The sequence below is a fragment of the Pelobates fuscus genome, chromosome 7, assembly GCF_036172605.1.
Source record: "Pelobates fuscus isolate aPelFus1 chromosome 7, aPelFus1.pri, whole genome shotgun sequence".
NCBI lineage: Eukaryota > Metazoa > Chordata > Amphibia > Anura > Pelobatidae > Pelobates > Pelobates fuscus.
The window spans coordinates 117,678,334-117,692,822 of NC_086323.1; the positions used below are offsets into that span (position 1 = coordinate 117,678,334).

The following is a 14,489-nucleotide window of genomic DNA, read 5'->3' on the forward strand; positions in this document are numbered from 1 at the left end:
TGCCAGGAAAACAAACATGTTTTCCTCGCAGTATGGGGTCTTTACGTCGTCCCCCACCCTCAGGGTCCCACTCCCTACACTTGGTACAAGCTAGCGGAAATATGGTCCCACGCTAAGGTTCAAAATATGCCTTTTGAAATATCTTGGGATGTCTTCTTTAAGAAATTGTATGCCTTTATGCTGTAGTTGGAATATGTCGCTTTCTTTAGAGTCTCCAGAATGTAACACAGAGCCATCAAAACCATCTATGAAAATTCACACTTAAAAACCTGAACTTGTCACGTCTCTTTTACAGCACCGTAACTTCACAAAAAATAGTGTCTAGGTCATACATTGGGCATATTGTTTTACTCAGAAGATGTAACCGAGCATTATTTGGAGGATTTTATGACAGTGGCACAAATCAAGTGTAAGAAATACTTGCAACATGAATGTCAAAAAATCACATTTTGGGCTTTTACTTTTTTATAATAAATGAGAATTTATACATGTTAATGTGACCTCAAATTAAAGCCCTTTTTGTCCTCTAAACAAAACGCTATATAATATGTGTTAGTGCAATAAATGAGAGATGCAAATTGCGATTGAACACAAATTGCTTGTGTCCTTATGGGTAAGACAAGCTTCTGAGGTTGTGTCCTTAAGGGGGTTAATGAATTATCCTTCCTTGTAGAAATGGACAATTGCTAACTAATTACTAAATGAGCAAGTTACGCTTTCTATTGTATTCGAAGTAGCTCCTTTGTGTGCAGAATGTCATCATTCAGGTCAATGCTCCTATTAGGAGAACACTTGCATACATTACCCTTCAGAACATACACAATTTCATTGCAGCAGGTTGTTTTTTTTTTTTTTTTTTTACAACAATATTTATAAATAAACGGGTCCAACCAGCCTACTGACACAAGGTCGATTTGAAGTCATGTGCTCTTTAATGCACGAAGAGACACTGAAAAGTAAACGATTTTAGATAAACCAGAAATGTTATCCTTTATGAATTTAAGTATTTATCAGTTGTCGGAAATGACTGATCAAGAAGCAAACCTGAGGGGGGAAAAAACTTGTACAGGAGCTTATAAATAGTATATATTAAAGGGACACTATAGCCACCAAAACAACTTTAGTTTATTGAAGCAGTTTTGGTGTATAGATAATGCCTCTGCAGCCTCACTGCTCAATTAAATCACTTTGTTTATAAAGCCCTAATCACACCTCCCCGCATATGACTTACACAGCCTTCCAAAACTCTTTTCCTGAAGTGAGCTCTAATATTTATACTTCATTTGTTGCACAGTCTGTTTAATCTAGAATTTATTCTTTCCCGCTCTGTTAATAGCTTGTTTGAACTTCCAGCAGCTTCCAGTATGTGATTAAAGTTCAATTTGCGAGCATAAGATTAAAAACTCCTGAAGTAAGTAAACATCTCATTGAAAATGAAACCATTTTTTATGCAGGCTGTGTCACAGCCAGTGGAGGTGTATCTAAGGCTGCATAAACGGAAACAAAAGTGCTTTAACTCCTAAATGGCAAATGTAGCAGTGAGACAGCAGGGGTGTGATCTATACACAAACAATTGATTAATTAACGTAAAGTTGTTTTGGCAACTATAGTGTCCCTTTAACCCCTTAAGGACACATGACATGTGTGACATGTCATGATTCCCTTTTATTCCAGAGGTTTGGTCCTTAAGGGGTTAAGTAGATGTGATATCTGAATAACCAGTATCTCTTGGTCTGTGTAACCAGCAACATTGTTTGTGCCACAGTGAACAAAAAGTGACTTCGGCTTCAGTCAGATTCCGTATTTGAGGGAATACATCTATATTTGCGGCATTTAAAAAAAAAAAAAAAAAAAAAAAACTTTATAAAAATGTTTCTTGCACAAAAAATAGATAATAGAATCGTAGGTGTAATTAGATGGGATTATTAAGCTTAACCAGGTATCGTGCAGAGATTACACAAAGATTAACATTTTAGGTCAAAATAGCTGGAGTTGGAGCATAGTTCCCCATGTAAGTTATCCACATTTTCTGGTTTACTGTAAAAATCCCAGACCCAAGGATTTTGTCTCAGATCAAATTGCACAGCTATTATCAGATTTCTAAAAACAAATGTGCACTACTAGGATCCTTACGCAAAATAAGGACCCAGGAGGCCACAACCTTTGTAGCAGAGAGGTAAGACTTCTGGATAAGCATTTACAAAAATAGTCACTAAACTGAACTATTGCGAAATTAAATCCGAATGTGAAAATTTAGGCAAAAGTAGCTGATTTGGAAAAATTCTCCAAGTGCAGAACAGGAACATTCTTTGCAATTTGGATTCCAGTTCACTACAATCTTGAGTTAAGTGAATAAGCCCCATATTGTACAATGAAGAGTATCAGTCAGAAATTGCTTTGATAAGACACTATAGGTATCAAAACTACTTTAGCTTAAAGGACCACTCTAGTGCCAGGAAAACATACTTGTTTTCCTGGCACTATAGTGCCCTGAGGGTGCCCCCACCCTCAGGGTCCCCCTCCCGCCCGGCTCTGGAAAGGGGAAAAGGGGTAAAACTTACCTTTTTCCAGCGCTGGGCGGGGAGATCTTTGCCTCCGTTCCGCCCCGTCGGCTGAATGCGCACGCGCGGCAAGAGCTGCCCGCGCATTCAGCCAGGCGCATAGGAAAGCATTTACAATGCTTTCCTATGGACGCTTGCGTGCTCTCACTGTGATTTTCACAGTGAGAATCACGCAAGTGCCTCTAGCGGCTGTCAATGAGACAGCCACTAGAGGATTTGGGGGAAGGCTTAACCCATTAATAAACATAGCAGTTTCTCTGAAACTGCTATGTTTATAAAAAAAAATGGGTTAACACTAGCTGGACCTGGCACCCAGACCACTTCATTAAGCTGAAGTGGTCTGGGTGCCGAGAGTGGTCCTTTAATGAAGCAGTTTTGGTGTATAAATCATGCCTCTGCAGTCTCACTGTTGAATTCTCTGCCTGTTAGGAGTTAAATCACGTTGTTTATGCAGCCCTAGACACACTTCCCTGCATGTGACTTACTCGGTTTTCCTAAACAGTTCCTATAAAAAAAAAAACACTTTGTTACAAATTCTGTTTAATTTTGAATTTCTTCTCTCCTGCTCAGTTAATAGCTTGCTAGACCCTGCAGGAGCCGCACGTATGTAATTAAAGTTCATTTTACAGAGCAGGCGATACAAAATGTTACAGTAATTTACACCTGATTAAAAATTAAACCATTTGTTTTCATCTAGGCAGTGTCAGTCATACCCAGGAGAGGTGTGGCTAGGGCTGCATAAACCAAAACAAACGTCTCTTAAAGGCGCACTATAGTCACCAGAACAACTACAGCTTAATGTAGTTGTTCTGGTCAGTATAATCATTACCTGCAGGCATTTTATTGCTAAACACTGCCTTTTTCAGAGAAAAGGCAGTGTTTAAATTTCCCCTAGGGACGCCTCCAAATGGCTACTCCTCAGATGACCACTGGAGTTGCTTCCACGCTCTGCATGGGGACACTGAGTTTTCCTCAGATATGCATTGATTCAGTGCATCTCTATGAGGAGGCGCTGATTGGCTAAAACTGTTTTGCCGCGGGGCCGGGCCGCCGAGCTGAGCGGTCGCAGGCCAGCTCGGCTCCTGCAAGTGGAGGCACAAATAGCCTACTAACCGTGCTTCAAGGAGAGTTTTCCGGCGACATCTGCGACCCCCGGTGGCAACGGGCTGCCTGAGCCGAGGAGAGGCTTGCTCTCGACAGTTTTAGTCCCTCGGAGGATGGGACCCGCTGCAACAGGCGGACCTATACTGGCGGTGAGTGATGCGGACGGCCGCCGCAGCACTATCCTGCCTGACGGAGCCCTACAAGCGGGGAAAACCTGCGGACCCGGCCCTATTCCCCCCCTATGGACCGGGGGGGTGATCCCGGTCCACTCAAGCCACGCTTACCAGCTCTCTGCACAGGCATCGACATACAGCCCGAGACCCGCACCCAAGATGGCGGAGCCCACGTGCACAAGGCCTGCACTCTCAGACGCAAGACGACCTGCAGCCACCATCCGCTCTGGCACATGGGACACTACCAGTTATGGGCCCGGACACCCAGAGATACTCCTGTCACATGGAGCTCAACAATCACCGCTCACGGTACTGCATTTCCGAGAGGCCCGCACACGCTTCATCTGAGCTGGGTGCTCACCGGGAGGTACCCCCCCCCCCCCACACACAGCCTGCCATATACCCAGGGAGAAGCTAGGGGCCCGGCGGAACCCTGGGCCCACGGTCCTGATGATGGGTCCAATGGCACAAGGGCGCGAGTGCCCATCAAGGCATCAGGTAGAAGACGAGCAGCCCTTGGAAGCTGCATAGCCACTACTGAGATCCTGGTCTAAAGGCACCGGATGCAAGCGGGACTTTGGGCCCAGACTTGGCCCCCTGTTGCTGGACAACTTAAGGACTAACCTGAGTAGCAGACCATTGGTGATATATGCCTAGCTTAGCAAATGTACCCCAACTTAACCCTATCAGCCTAATTACCCTCACTCAGCAGACGCTGGGGTAGACAAGCTGGTTTAACCTATTGGTAGCCTCTTTAAATCTCAGTAACACACACAGCATGATGTCTGACCTGATCCTCGTACTATACTAGCTAGCCTGACTAAATCTGCTGCTTCATAATAAGTGCCTATGGTAATGCCATTACTGTTATCTCTATGCATGTCACTCTGCAGTCTCTTAACCTGTAACATACTTGGGCTCGGGTAGCTATCCCACTGTTGATCCTCGAAAAAAGCCTGTTATTGAGCCTGGCGCAAATTCTCAGCTTGCTTAAACTCATGTTTCAGCGAAACAATTAATCGCCTGTTATTGCTAAATCTACACTGCCAAGCCATGTATATCATACATACTGTATTGTGTACCTTCTAAGTTAAGCATGTTTATATAATATAAAACGAGGCTGCTAATCCTAGGAGATATTGCAATGTGTAATGATGTTTAAAACCTGTATACCCCTGCAAGTCTCCCTTTCTTTATTCTGTATCACCATAATCACATGCCTCAATAAAAGAAAGATTGACAAAAAAAAAACCTGTTTTGCCCCATCCCCAATCCCATCTTCTTGCCGATTTCAGCCAGTCCAATGCTTTCCCATATGAAACATATTGGATTGGCTAAAAATCGGCAATTCTCATGTCACCAAGGAGCCTGAAAGGGGTGGGGCTAGTTTTGGCAGACTCGAGCAGCGCTGGAAATAAGGTGAATTTTCACCTTTTCTAAGGGGTTGGGGGGGTCGATTAAACACTCTAGGGGTGTATTTTTGATCCTATAGTGTTCCTTTAACTTCGAAATGGCAGAGAATTGAGCAGTGATACTTCAGAGGCAAGTTGTTTTGGTGACTATAGGGTCAATTTAACTCACTCACCTTTTCCCTTACTGCTCAAGTAGAGATTGTTTGAATTTCCCAAGCTCCTCTTTCTTTTTCGGCTGATCAGGAAATCCCAGATGGTTTGTCACTGTTTTTGCATACTGTCTTTTATTGCTATGTGTTATTGTTGGATTATTTTCTTTATTGTGTGATGGATATTTTATATAACGCAATTTTTAAAATGTAATAGTTATTGCATTAATAATGCTTCAGCTATAATTTGACAATATTTTTTTTTTTTCTTTAGTAGCAAAACAGGTTGCTTACTATTGTTTATGTTGTCACCCAATGTCTGTAGGTTTCTAGATACATCCAAACAAGCTATCGGGATGCTCTTCATTCACTTTGCAAATGTTTACCTGTCGGATCTCACGGGAGAGGACCCATGCTCATTGTAAGCCTCATACAAAATAGCTGCATCCACCCCCTGCCTATTTTCTGCTTCATTGCTTCCTTTTTGCATACACAAATTGTTGACATTGCAGTCTAACAGGAACAGTATGTGTAACTGTATTTTAGTCGTTCAACTGTAGTGAGCCATTGTTGTCTTTTACTCTAAGGTGATGTATTCTATAAAGAGGAACTGTCACTGTCACGGCAAGGGTGTATAATTCATTATTGCACTACGAATATAGTCCTTTAATGTAATTTGTGTAGTTCATAGATGACCTGCCTGCCTGGTAGATGTGGTATTGTCAATGCCAAAAGGGGTTAATTTGAATGTATGGAAGGTCAGAAGGTTTATAGCCTTAATTCCTCTTTGAAGCTGGGATCCCCCACAGAAGGGGTAATGTAAATTGCATAGGAATGTGAAAAAGGTCAGATGGGTTAACATATGGATGGTCCTGTGATTAATCAAAGGCTCTGCAAGGTGCAATATTCTACACTTGAAAAGCCTGAATGTCTGGCCTTAGCCATATGACCTGTACCTCTTAATTAACGAGTCAATCTCTTTGATATATTAATAGCCATTAGCCTTGTTCCAGTATCATATCCATAAGAAAAAAACATTAATATTTACCCACAGAATAATAAATTTTGCTATATTTGGAATGTGACAAGCGCCATCTTCTAAACAATCCCAAATATGATTGGCATAATTTAACCATAGGGGAAGAGATTGTGATGTCCGCTATATTGGATCGCTAGTAAGGCGTGTGACATATATCTATGGAATGGAAAAATAATACCAAATTCGTAGATGCAATTATTATTTCTGTGGCAGGTACATAAGAGAAGATAGAACCAAATGTTTCCATTTGGATTGATGTTGGTCTGGGGCACAAGGGGGTGGTCCCTTGTTGTCTCTCAATAGATACGCCTTAACTCCACGTGGCGTGGTAATCCACAGGGTATATCTCTAATGATACTGAAGTGTGCATTGTACTTGCTTGAGGGGCCAGAAACTAATTCTAATTGAGTCACCATCTTTCTGAGACCCCCTGGGGCAGAAGTTTTACTTTGAAACGCTGAGTAAGTGATTAGGACGTCTGTTGTTTTATCCCTTTTGTTTTTATCTGTTGATGGTGTAAATAATTTGTCATCTATATTTTTCTGTGCACTGTGACTATTTTTTGCCCATAATAAATATTCCTTTATTCATTTCTGCCTTTGTCTGGTAAAGAATCATGTTACCTGAAGAGACTAATTGGTATTTTTCAATTACATAGATATTGTGCTAAGTTACATTTGGTGGGTTTTTCATATTAAATTACCTGAGGGACCAAGGCACCCCATTTATAAATTGTCTTGGTGGTGGCAGCGTTAAAATAGTAATAGTTGTATCATTATGCTTAAGTGTGGTTGGTATTAAGGGGGATTTTACCGTTATTTCCGGTCTAGTGCAGACAAATGGTGACCTCTAACCCTTTCACCACTACAACTACATCATGCACACTCTTGAAGTAGGGTGCATTTGTGACAGTCACCTCCCAGGATTTATATGCAAGCAGTGCTTTCTTATCCTTTATTTAGACAATATGTATGTTATTCTGCTACTGGGTGCCACCCTCTTAGCTCCCTGCAAGTCATTGTTATAAGCTCTGTCCTTTGTATCTGGCAGTCAGCACTGATAAAGCCTACAGAGAAGAGGACAAATTAAGCAATTTATTTTTTTCTCTTCATTTGTAATCCTTACTAAATATCCATTGTCTTTGTATGGTTCCTTTAACTTTCCATACATAAATTAAAATGTATTTTTTGAAAAATTGATATTTTAAAAAAATGATCCCAATTAAAATGTATTTGCCTAGATATTTTTTCCCCCAATTGTATTTGTCATTTATCTCTTCTCTCTAATTGTCTGTTTTTTCCTCCATCTTCTTCAGCCTTCTTCTTCATTCAATTCCAAGCAGTCGTTTTTCCTTCTTTCCCTCTGTGCTATATGTTTGTATGAACCTCAAGACCCTTCACTATTAAAGGAACACTGTAGTGTCAGGAAAACAAACGTGTAAATAACTATTTAGGTGTGTGTGCGCAGAAATAAGTCCTCTATCGCTGCAATCATCAAACATCTCAGCCAATTCCAATGCTTTCCCATAGGAAAGCATTGGGAGGCTATTGCTCATGCACGGTAAAACACCACACTGCGCTAATAAGCATCTCCTTATAGAGATGCATTGAATCAATGCACCTCTATGGGGAACATGCAGAGCTTGGAAGCACCTCTAGTGGCCGTCTGAGTGACTGACACTAGTGGTGTTTCTAGGCAGCAATGTAAACACGGCCTTTTCTTTGAAATCCTTAAGCATTAGTGGTTTTGGCGACTATAGTGCCCGTAAAATGTTATGGGTGCAGAAAATGGGAAGTGGAGATATATTTCAATGGTACAACCATTTGTGATGTGACAGGGATGGAATATTGACTATTCAGGGGTGTTACAGGAAGGGAACTGTTAGTTATTATACCATTATTGATAAGAGACAAGGAAGAAAATAGGAGCTCAATGTATAATGAAGGGACTACGCAGTTAAAGGGGGTTACCCTAGGTGAGTTTAGAAATAAAAAAAGCAGACAAAACTGATCCATAGTGATTGGCAGTTTCTTATAAACATTAAAACGTAACTTTTAATTAAAATGTATAAGAACATATAACCCAAAAGGCAACAAAAAATAAATTTAAAAAATGAGGTAGATAAAGTATGTACAGACATATATATATAAAGTGGCAAAATCACTCCGCTGAATAGAGGCCTGAAATGACTGGCTGCAATACTCAAGTTGAGCAGAATTATGCTCAATTGTTTGCTACAATTTAAAACATTGTTTCAAAAATAACTTGGCAAACGTGTCAAATTACACACTCTCCAGTGAGCCCTTGCAGTAGGCTGAGAAATCCAATTTGTACACAAAGTTTCTGTGCACTATACTGAAGTATAACGCAATAGGCCACTATTGACAAAACAGTGGTTTATTGTGTTCAAATGTCATGGGGAAATAAAGTAGATCCTATACTGAGCCAACATGAGTGACTGAACTAAATAAATTATGCTGTCTAGCTATCTAAATAGAACAAGTATCTAAGGTGTGCCTTCGAGGACACCAAAACGAAGGTAAGGAAACTGTCACATTATCAGTTAAAAATTCCTAAAGGTAATAGATGCTACAGCTCTGTCCCGTAGTCAGTGCAGGTAGAAAGAGAGACAATCAAATAAGGGCACCAATAATCAATTAAAAATACACAGATGGAATGTCCCCTATTGACTAATCAGGAGTGTTACAAAAAGAAAACTATTAAATATTAATCTTTTATATTAGTATTTTTTTCAGTAATCTTCAGATCAAACTTACTCTAGATCTAGTAGCTAATGTTCGGTCGGAGATTTTTCAAATGACTATAATTGAATCTATGGCTATATACCTTTTTTAAGGCTATGTATTAAAGGTTATATTTTCTGAAATAGATATATTTCCACATGTATGGTGATTGTGAAGGACTGAACACCCTTGGTTGTATGGACAACCCTGAGATACGCTAGGAACTTTCACTGTTTCTTTTTGATCACAATACATTCATATATTATGGTTTTCATTGGGATTGTACATATGTTGTTATAGATAAAAACCTCGGTTTGACTCTTTATACAGTTTATGCATTTTACATACTCCCATATGCCCATTTAGTCTTAATAATGTTTTGGTCTTTTTTTGTTTCCCCTTTCTTTCTGAAATAGATACTTAATAAACTTTCTATTGGATGCAACACTGGGCATGTTGCTCATCTATGCTGGAGTTCGAGTGGTAAGCTGCGTGGTGGAGTGGGGACAGTGGGACTCATTGCGTTTTGGTGAATATGGTATGTGGTTCAGTAAGCTGTAAAGATTACAAACAAGTTTCTGATGGCAAATTTATTAAGGCAGTCGCGATACTTCTGCTTCCAGTTTTAAAACCTCCTTGTGGGGGGGGGGGGTTGATAATTCAGTTGATAATTAGTTGAATTATAGTTGATAATTCAGCAGAAGCTCTGGACTTGAAGTGCAAACAAGTTAATTACATGAGATTTGTCAGTGTTTATGGACAACATAGTTTACTGTATGTTGTTATTGCATCCTGATGAGCAGGTGCAAGGTTGTCATGAATCTCTGATGCATTTTGAATAAAGTAATTTTCAATTGACAAATGCAGTTCCTCTCCATACAGACATGCCAACTCTGGGCTAAGGTCCTGGAAATCTGACGTGCACACCTGCTACCACTCTATTAATATGGATTGTCATTGTTTTTTATTATTTTATTTGAGAGCATTAAATGAATTCTGAATGCAAAAATATATATAAAAATATATAAAATTATTATTATTTTATTTTTAAAGCTTCTGCTGTCCAAGTAGAAAGTTATTTGTGGTAGACAAAGTAAGGATTCAATTTTGATATCATTGTTATATAGACGATTTGGAAAAGTTGCTTGTTTTTGCACTGTGAGAGCAAGGCTAACACACAGAACTACAGCAGAGACACACAAATGCAATGTAACAAAATGTGAGCTAGAACATACAAGAAAATGTACAGGGGATCAAAGGACTTGTTAAGGTTGTTGGCACAGTCATGAGTGGTAATGGTGACTGTCTAATTGCTTAAGTGAAACATAGGGAACATATGTAAGTTGGTTGAGGTGTGCTAAACGGACGTACCGGTAGGCCTGAAAAGAGAAGAGGGCAAAATTTTATGCAAAATACGTACTTTATTAAATCCACAAGATACAATAAAGGACATTTATTCCATTAAACCTTGTCTGAATTCTATTTTAGGATTGGGAATATATCGATAGTATGCTGACTATTTCCAACACCCCAAGTTCTTAATGAATGAGTGTCCCGAATAAAGTGAAGGATTCAGGCATAATCTAATCAGTAACATTTTTTTGTCGTAGTTAGAATAGAGCCGTGAAGTGAAAACAATGGTTGGTTAGTGGATGAGTGAATAACATACAAGTAATAGTCTAAAATATTAACAGGCACTGCTTGTTATGTGTAGGGTAAATTGGTAATTCAATAATTTGCCCCATTTTGGCTGGTTTTCATATGTGGCAGGCAAACTGTATAATGGTCTGAGTGTTTTATTAAATGGCCAACTTTGAAACATTGCTCTATTTTAGAAGAGCTTTCGCTAGTATATTCTCTTGGTCTAAGGAATCCATAGAATGCCAACTATATTGCAGTCTTAATTACTCGTTTAGTATGAGACTCAAAAGTAAATCAGATAATGAGCTCAATATATAATTGTTTATAGGAATTCGTTTGGTTGTTTGTGTTTGACAAGTTTTCTGAATACTTTTTAGTATGTTTTTAATTTGAAATGATGACATGCAAGCATTTTATTTGGGTATAAGGTATACCTCAAAAAGAGTTGGTTTGTCTTTAAAGGCATCTAGATCTTTAGCCTCTGCTGCAAAGTCAGTTAAGAATGTGGCATCAGTCCAGATTGTAGGTGAATTATCTGCTAGAGGTGGAATAGACATCTATTTTCCCTTTCCACTCTCCTAGAATCCCACTGCCACATAGTAACGTCTGCCATAGCTTGCTTATCTATGAGGACTTGACTGTCCTAGTTGGGTAGCTCAGATAACATACAGAGAAGCCTGGAAATAAAGGGCCAGCCTTGGGCGATTATACCCATGGCAAAGTTAAGCAAGCCTAGCAGTGATTGGGAGTTACTTATGATTGCAGGAATCTTGTGCAATAATCAAGGATCTCTAATCAGTCTCTCACATCATTGTGAAGGAGTTTTGGCCCATGCTTCTTTACAACATTATTTAATTTCATTGAGTTTTGCTGGCATTTGTTTATTAACACCTCTCTGTAGGTCCCACTACAGCATTTAAATCCGGTTGAGGTCTGGACTTTTACTGGGCCATTGCAAAACCATGATTTGTTTCTTTTTCAGCCATTCCGTTGTAGATTTGCTGGTGTGCTTGGGATCATTTTCCTGTTGATTGACCCAGTTTTGACCAAGCTTTAGCTGTCTGACAGCTCATGTCTGACAGTGTATGACCTCAGATTTGATTGTAGGATACTTTGGTATATAGAGGAGTTCATGGTTGACTCATTGACTGCAAGGTTCCCAGGCCCCATTAAAAATTAGCTCAAGCTTGTTTTTTTTATTTTTGTTTTTTTTATTTTGCTATTTCTCTGAGCATTGCACAGTCTGACTTTGGGATGACGTCCACTCTTGGAAAGATTGCTAACTGTCTTGAATGTTTTTCACTTTTGAATAATCTTTCTTGCTGTAGAATTAGGAACTCAAACCCTTTCCAGTTGGATGGGTAGCAACAATTGCTTCTCTAAGATCATTGATGATGTCTTTCCTCCTTGCATTGTGTTAACACACACACCTGAATGCTCCAGACCAGTAAACTGCTAAAATGTCAGCTTTTATTGCTGATGATCATTTAATCAAGGGCATATCATTAGTAGCACCTGTCTGCTACTTAGCCTCCTAATTCCTATGGAAGCAGTAAGAGTTAACTTAGTTTTTCACACAAGGCTTCTCCATTTAATACTTTATTTTTTATTAAATAATTCATGACACGGTATAATATGTCATGTTGTTTATCTGAGGTTGTATTAACCTTATTTTAAGACCTTCCAAGGAACAGATGTTTGAGATAAGTAACCGTAGAAGTAACGGTTTTACTTGTGAATTTTATTTAAATAATATAAGTAAAACTGTAACCTACACATAACATCAAACATGGATGCTTTCATGTCCCTTTATGGAGAGTAGTAATGGCTATTTACCCTGACAATCTGGCCATTCGTTCCTAGGTTCTGAGGTTTTAAAAAGCTGGGTGTCTGAGTTAAATTATTTATTCAAAATCCTAATTTTAAATTATAACGCTAATTATTGCCTTGATTTGTATCGGAATTTGATGTAACTTGAGCCCGTGTTAACTGGTCTTTTTTACAAGTGCCGACTATGTTACTGGCATTTGATTTAAGGTTCTATGATATTATTTGGTAATTGAATAGCTCTCCTGTCAGCATCTTTTTCTCACTTGTAATGTTTGAAGTGTGCTTTACAGAGTGTTTTTTGAGATGTCTGAGTCACATTTTCCCAAGATACAATCATTCTTCATGAAGTCTGTAGATATGAGGTCAGCTGCTGTTGTAGTGAGTACATAATGTTCATGAGTGAGTAGTGGAACGTATGCTTAGGCATTACAAGACACAATCCTTTTGTGAAACCAAATTAAGTGTGCGCGTGTGGAAAATGTATAGAGTACATTCAGGACAATAAATGAAAGATCATACATACCGCTAAGCTTTTTATGTGAAAGTTCTCACAGAGGGCATGTTTATTATATGACATTTTCTATGATTGCGTCAAAATTGCTGTAACAGTAAATGTATCTATTAATGACAATGTGAATAGCAGTACTGGAAGGATTTGTCATGGAGAGTGAACAATCTAAACTGTGACTGTAGTGATGTAAACAGTGGACTGTGTGCTGCTTTTGAGATGCCAGTCCCACTATAAAGCCAAAATTAGCAAATAATAAAATAGTTTTTAATCAAATAAATGTAAAAGGGAATATACTAACAAAACTAGCTTGTGATTGAACTCCTTTTACAACTTTTGGATGATTCTGAACTTTTTGTTGAATTGTTTAGCGCTGTTAAAACTTATAATATCATGACTTATACCCATTGCCCTTTTTCGACATCACCGGGGGTTTAATTGTAAATCCTATAGTCATTTTAGTGTTCCATGGTTTCTCGGTAGAACACAATCTATCAGTTGAAGTGTATTGTGTTTAGGTTCATTCTTAAACTCACCAGTCAACATCTGTGCAATTTAGCTTTCATTGCCGTCCCTCTGTCGTAGGCACTCCGCACTCTGGTGTAGTAGATAGTGGCCACAATCCTCCTGTGGCAGCTGTGCCGCATCATAATGGTCAAGAATTCATTTTAACATATTGATGTAAGTTTTAGTGCCTATTATGTGCCTGAAGTCATTTTTTTTTTTTTTTTTTTTAAATTCTAAAGAACTAGAAGAACCCTCCCTTTCAGTGTGATCACGATTTAATGTTGTTTGTTCTGGACACTGGCACAGACAACGCAAAGATTTATTTTCTTCTGAAACACATACTGTGGCTCTCATAGGCACTGGGAATATCTGATGCCAACATGCAGTAGTTCATTAGAGATCCACTTCTGGTTAGTGCAGTAGAAAGACAGAGCCAATCTTTCTATTAGTGATACTCCATCTTCTCTGTTTACTCTTACATGCCTTAGCTCTTGGCACACTTATGCATTCTTGTTGAATGTTAACCCCTCCGTGTTTTTGTAAAAAGATGAACACATGCTTTACAGGGAATCCATGACTATTTCCCTGTACTATTTCCCTGTCTTGATCTGTTAGTACTATTTTAGTCTATATTTTTAAATGTCTACTACTTTTGTTTATTTTGTTGTCATGCAGACTGTATAATGAACTATTCTTCTCTTATTACATATGACGAAAGTTAGAAATATTTGTGTGAAGATCTGAAATGTGTAACACCTAGACTTGTTTATTCCTGTCTAAATTTCCAATTAAAAAAGACCACAAAAATGGACTGTATCTGT

At 38.9% G+C, this 14,489-nt stretch overlaps 1 protein-coding gene across 1 annotated transcript in view; it reads left to right on the forward strand.

Moving 5' to 3' along the window:
• Positions 1-14,489, forward strand: part of STIMATE (STIM activating enhancer) — a 54,460-nt gene that overhangs the window by 29,613 nt on the left and 10,358 nt on the right. Inside the window, exons 3-4 of the mRNA XM_063426497.1 lie at positions 5,725-5,820; positions 9,599-9,720. Of these exons, the coding sequence (XP_063282567.1) occupies positions 5,725-5,820; positions 9,599-9,720 (218 nt within the window). The remainder of the gene's footprint in view (positions 1-5,724; positions 5,821-9,598; positions 9,721-14,489) is intronic.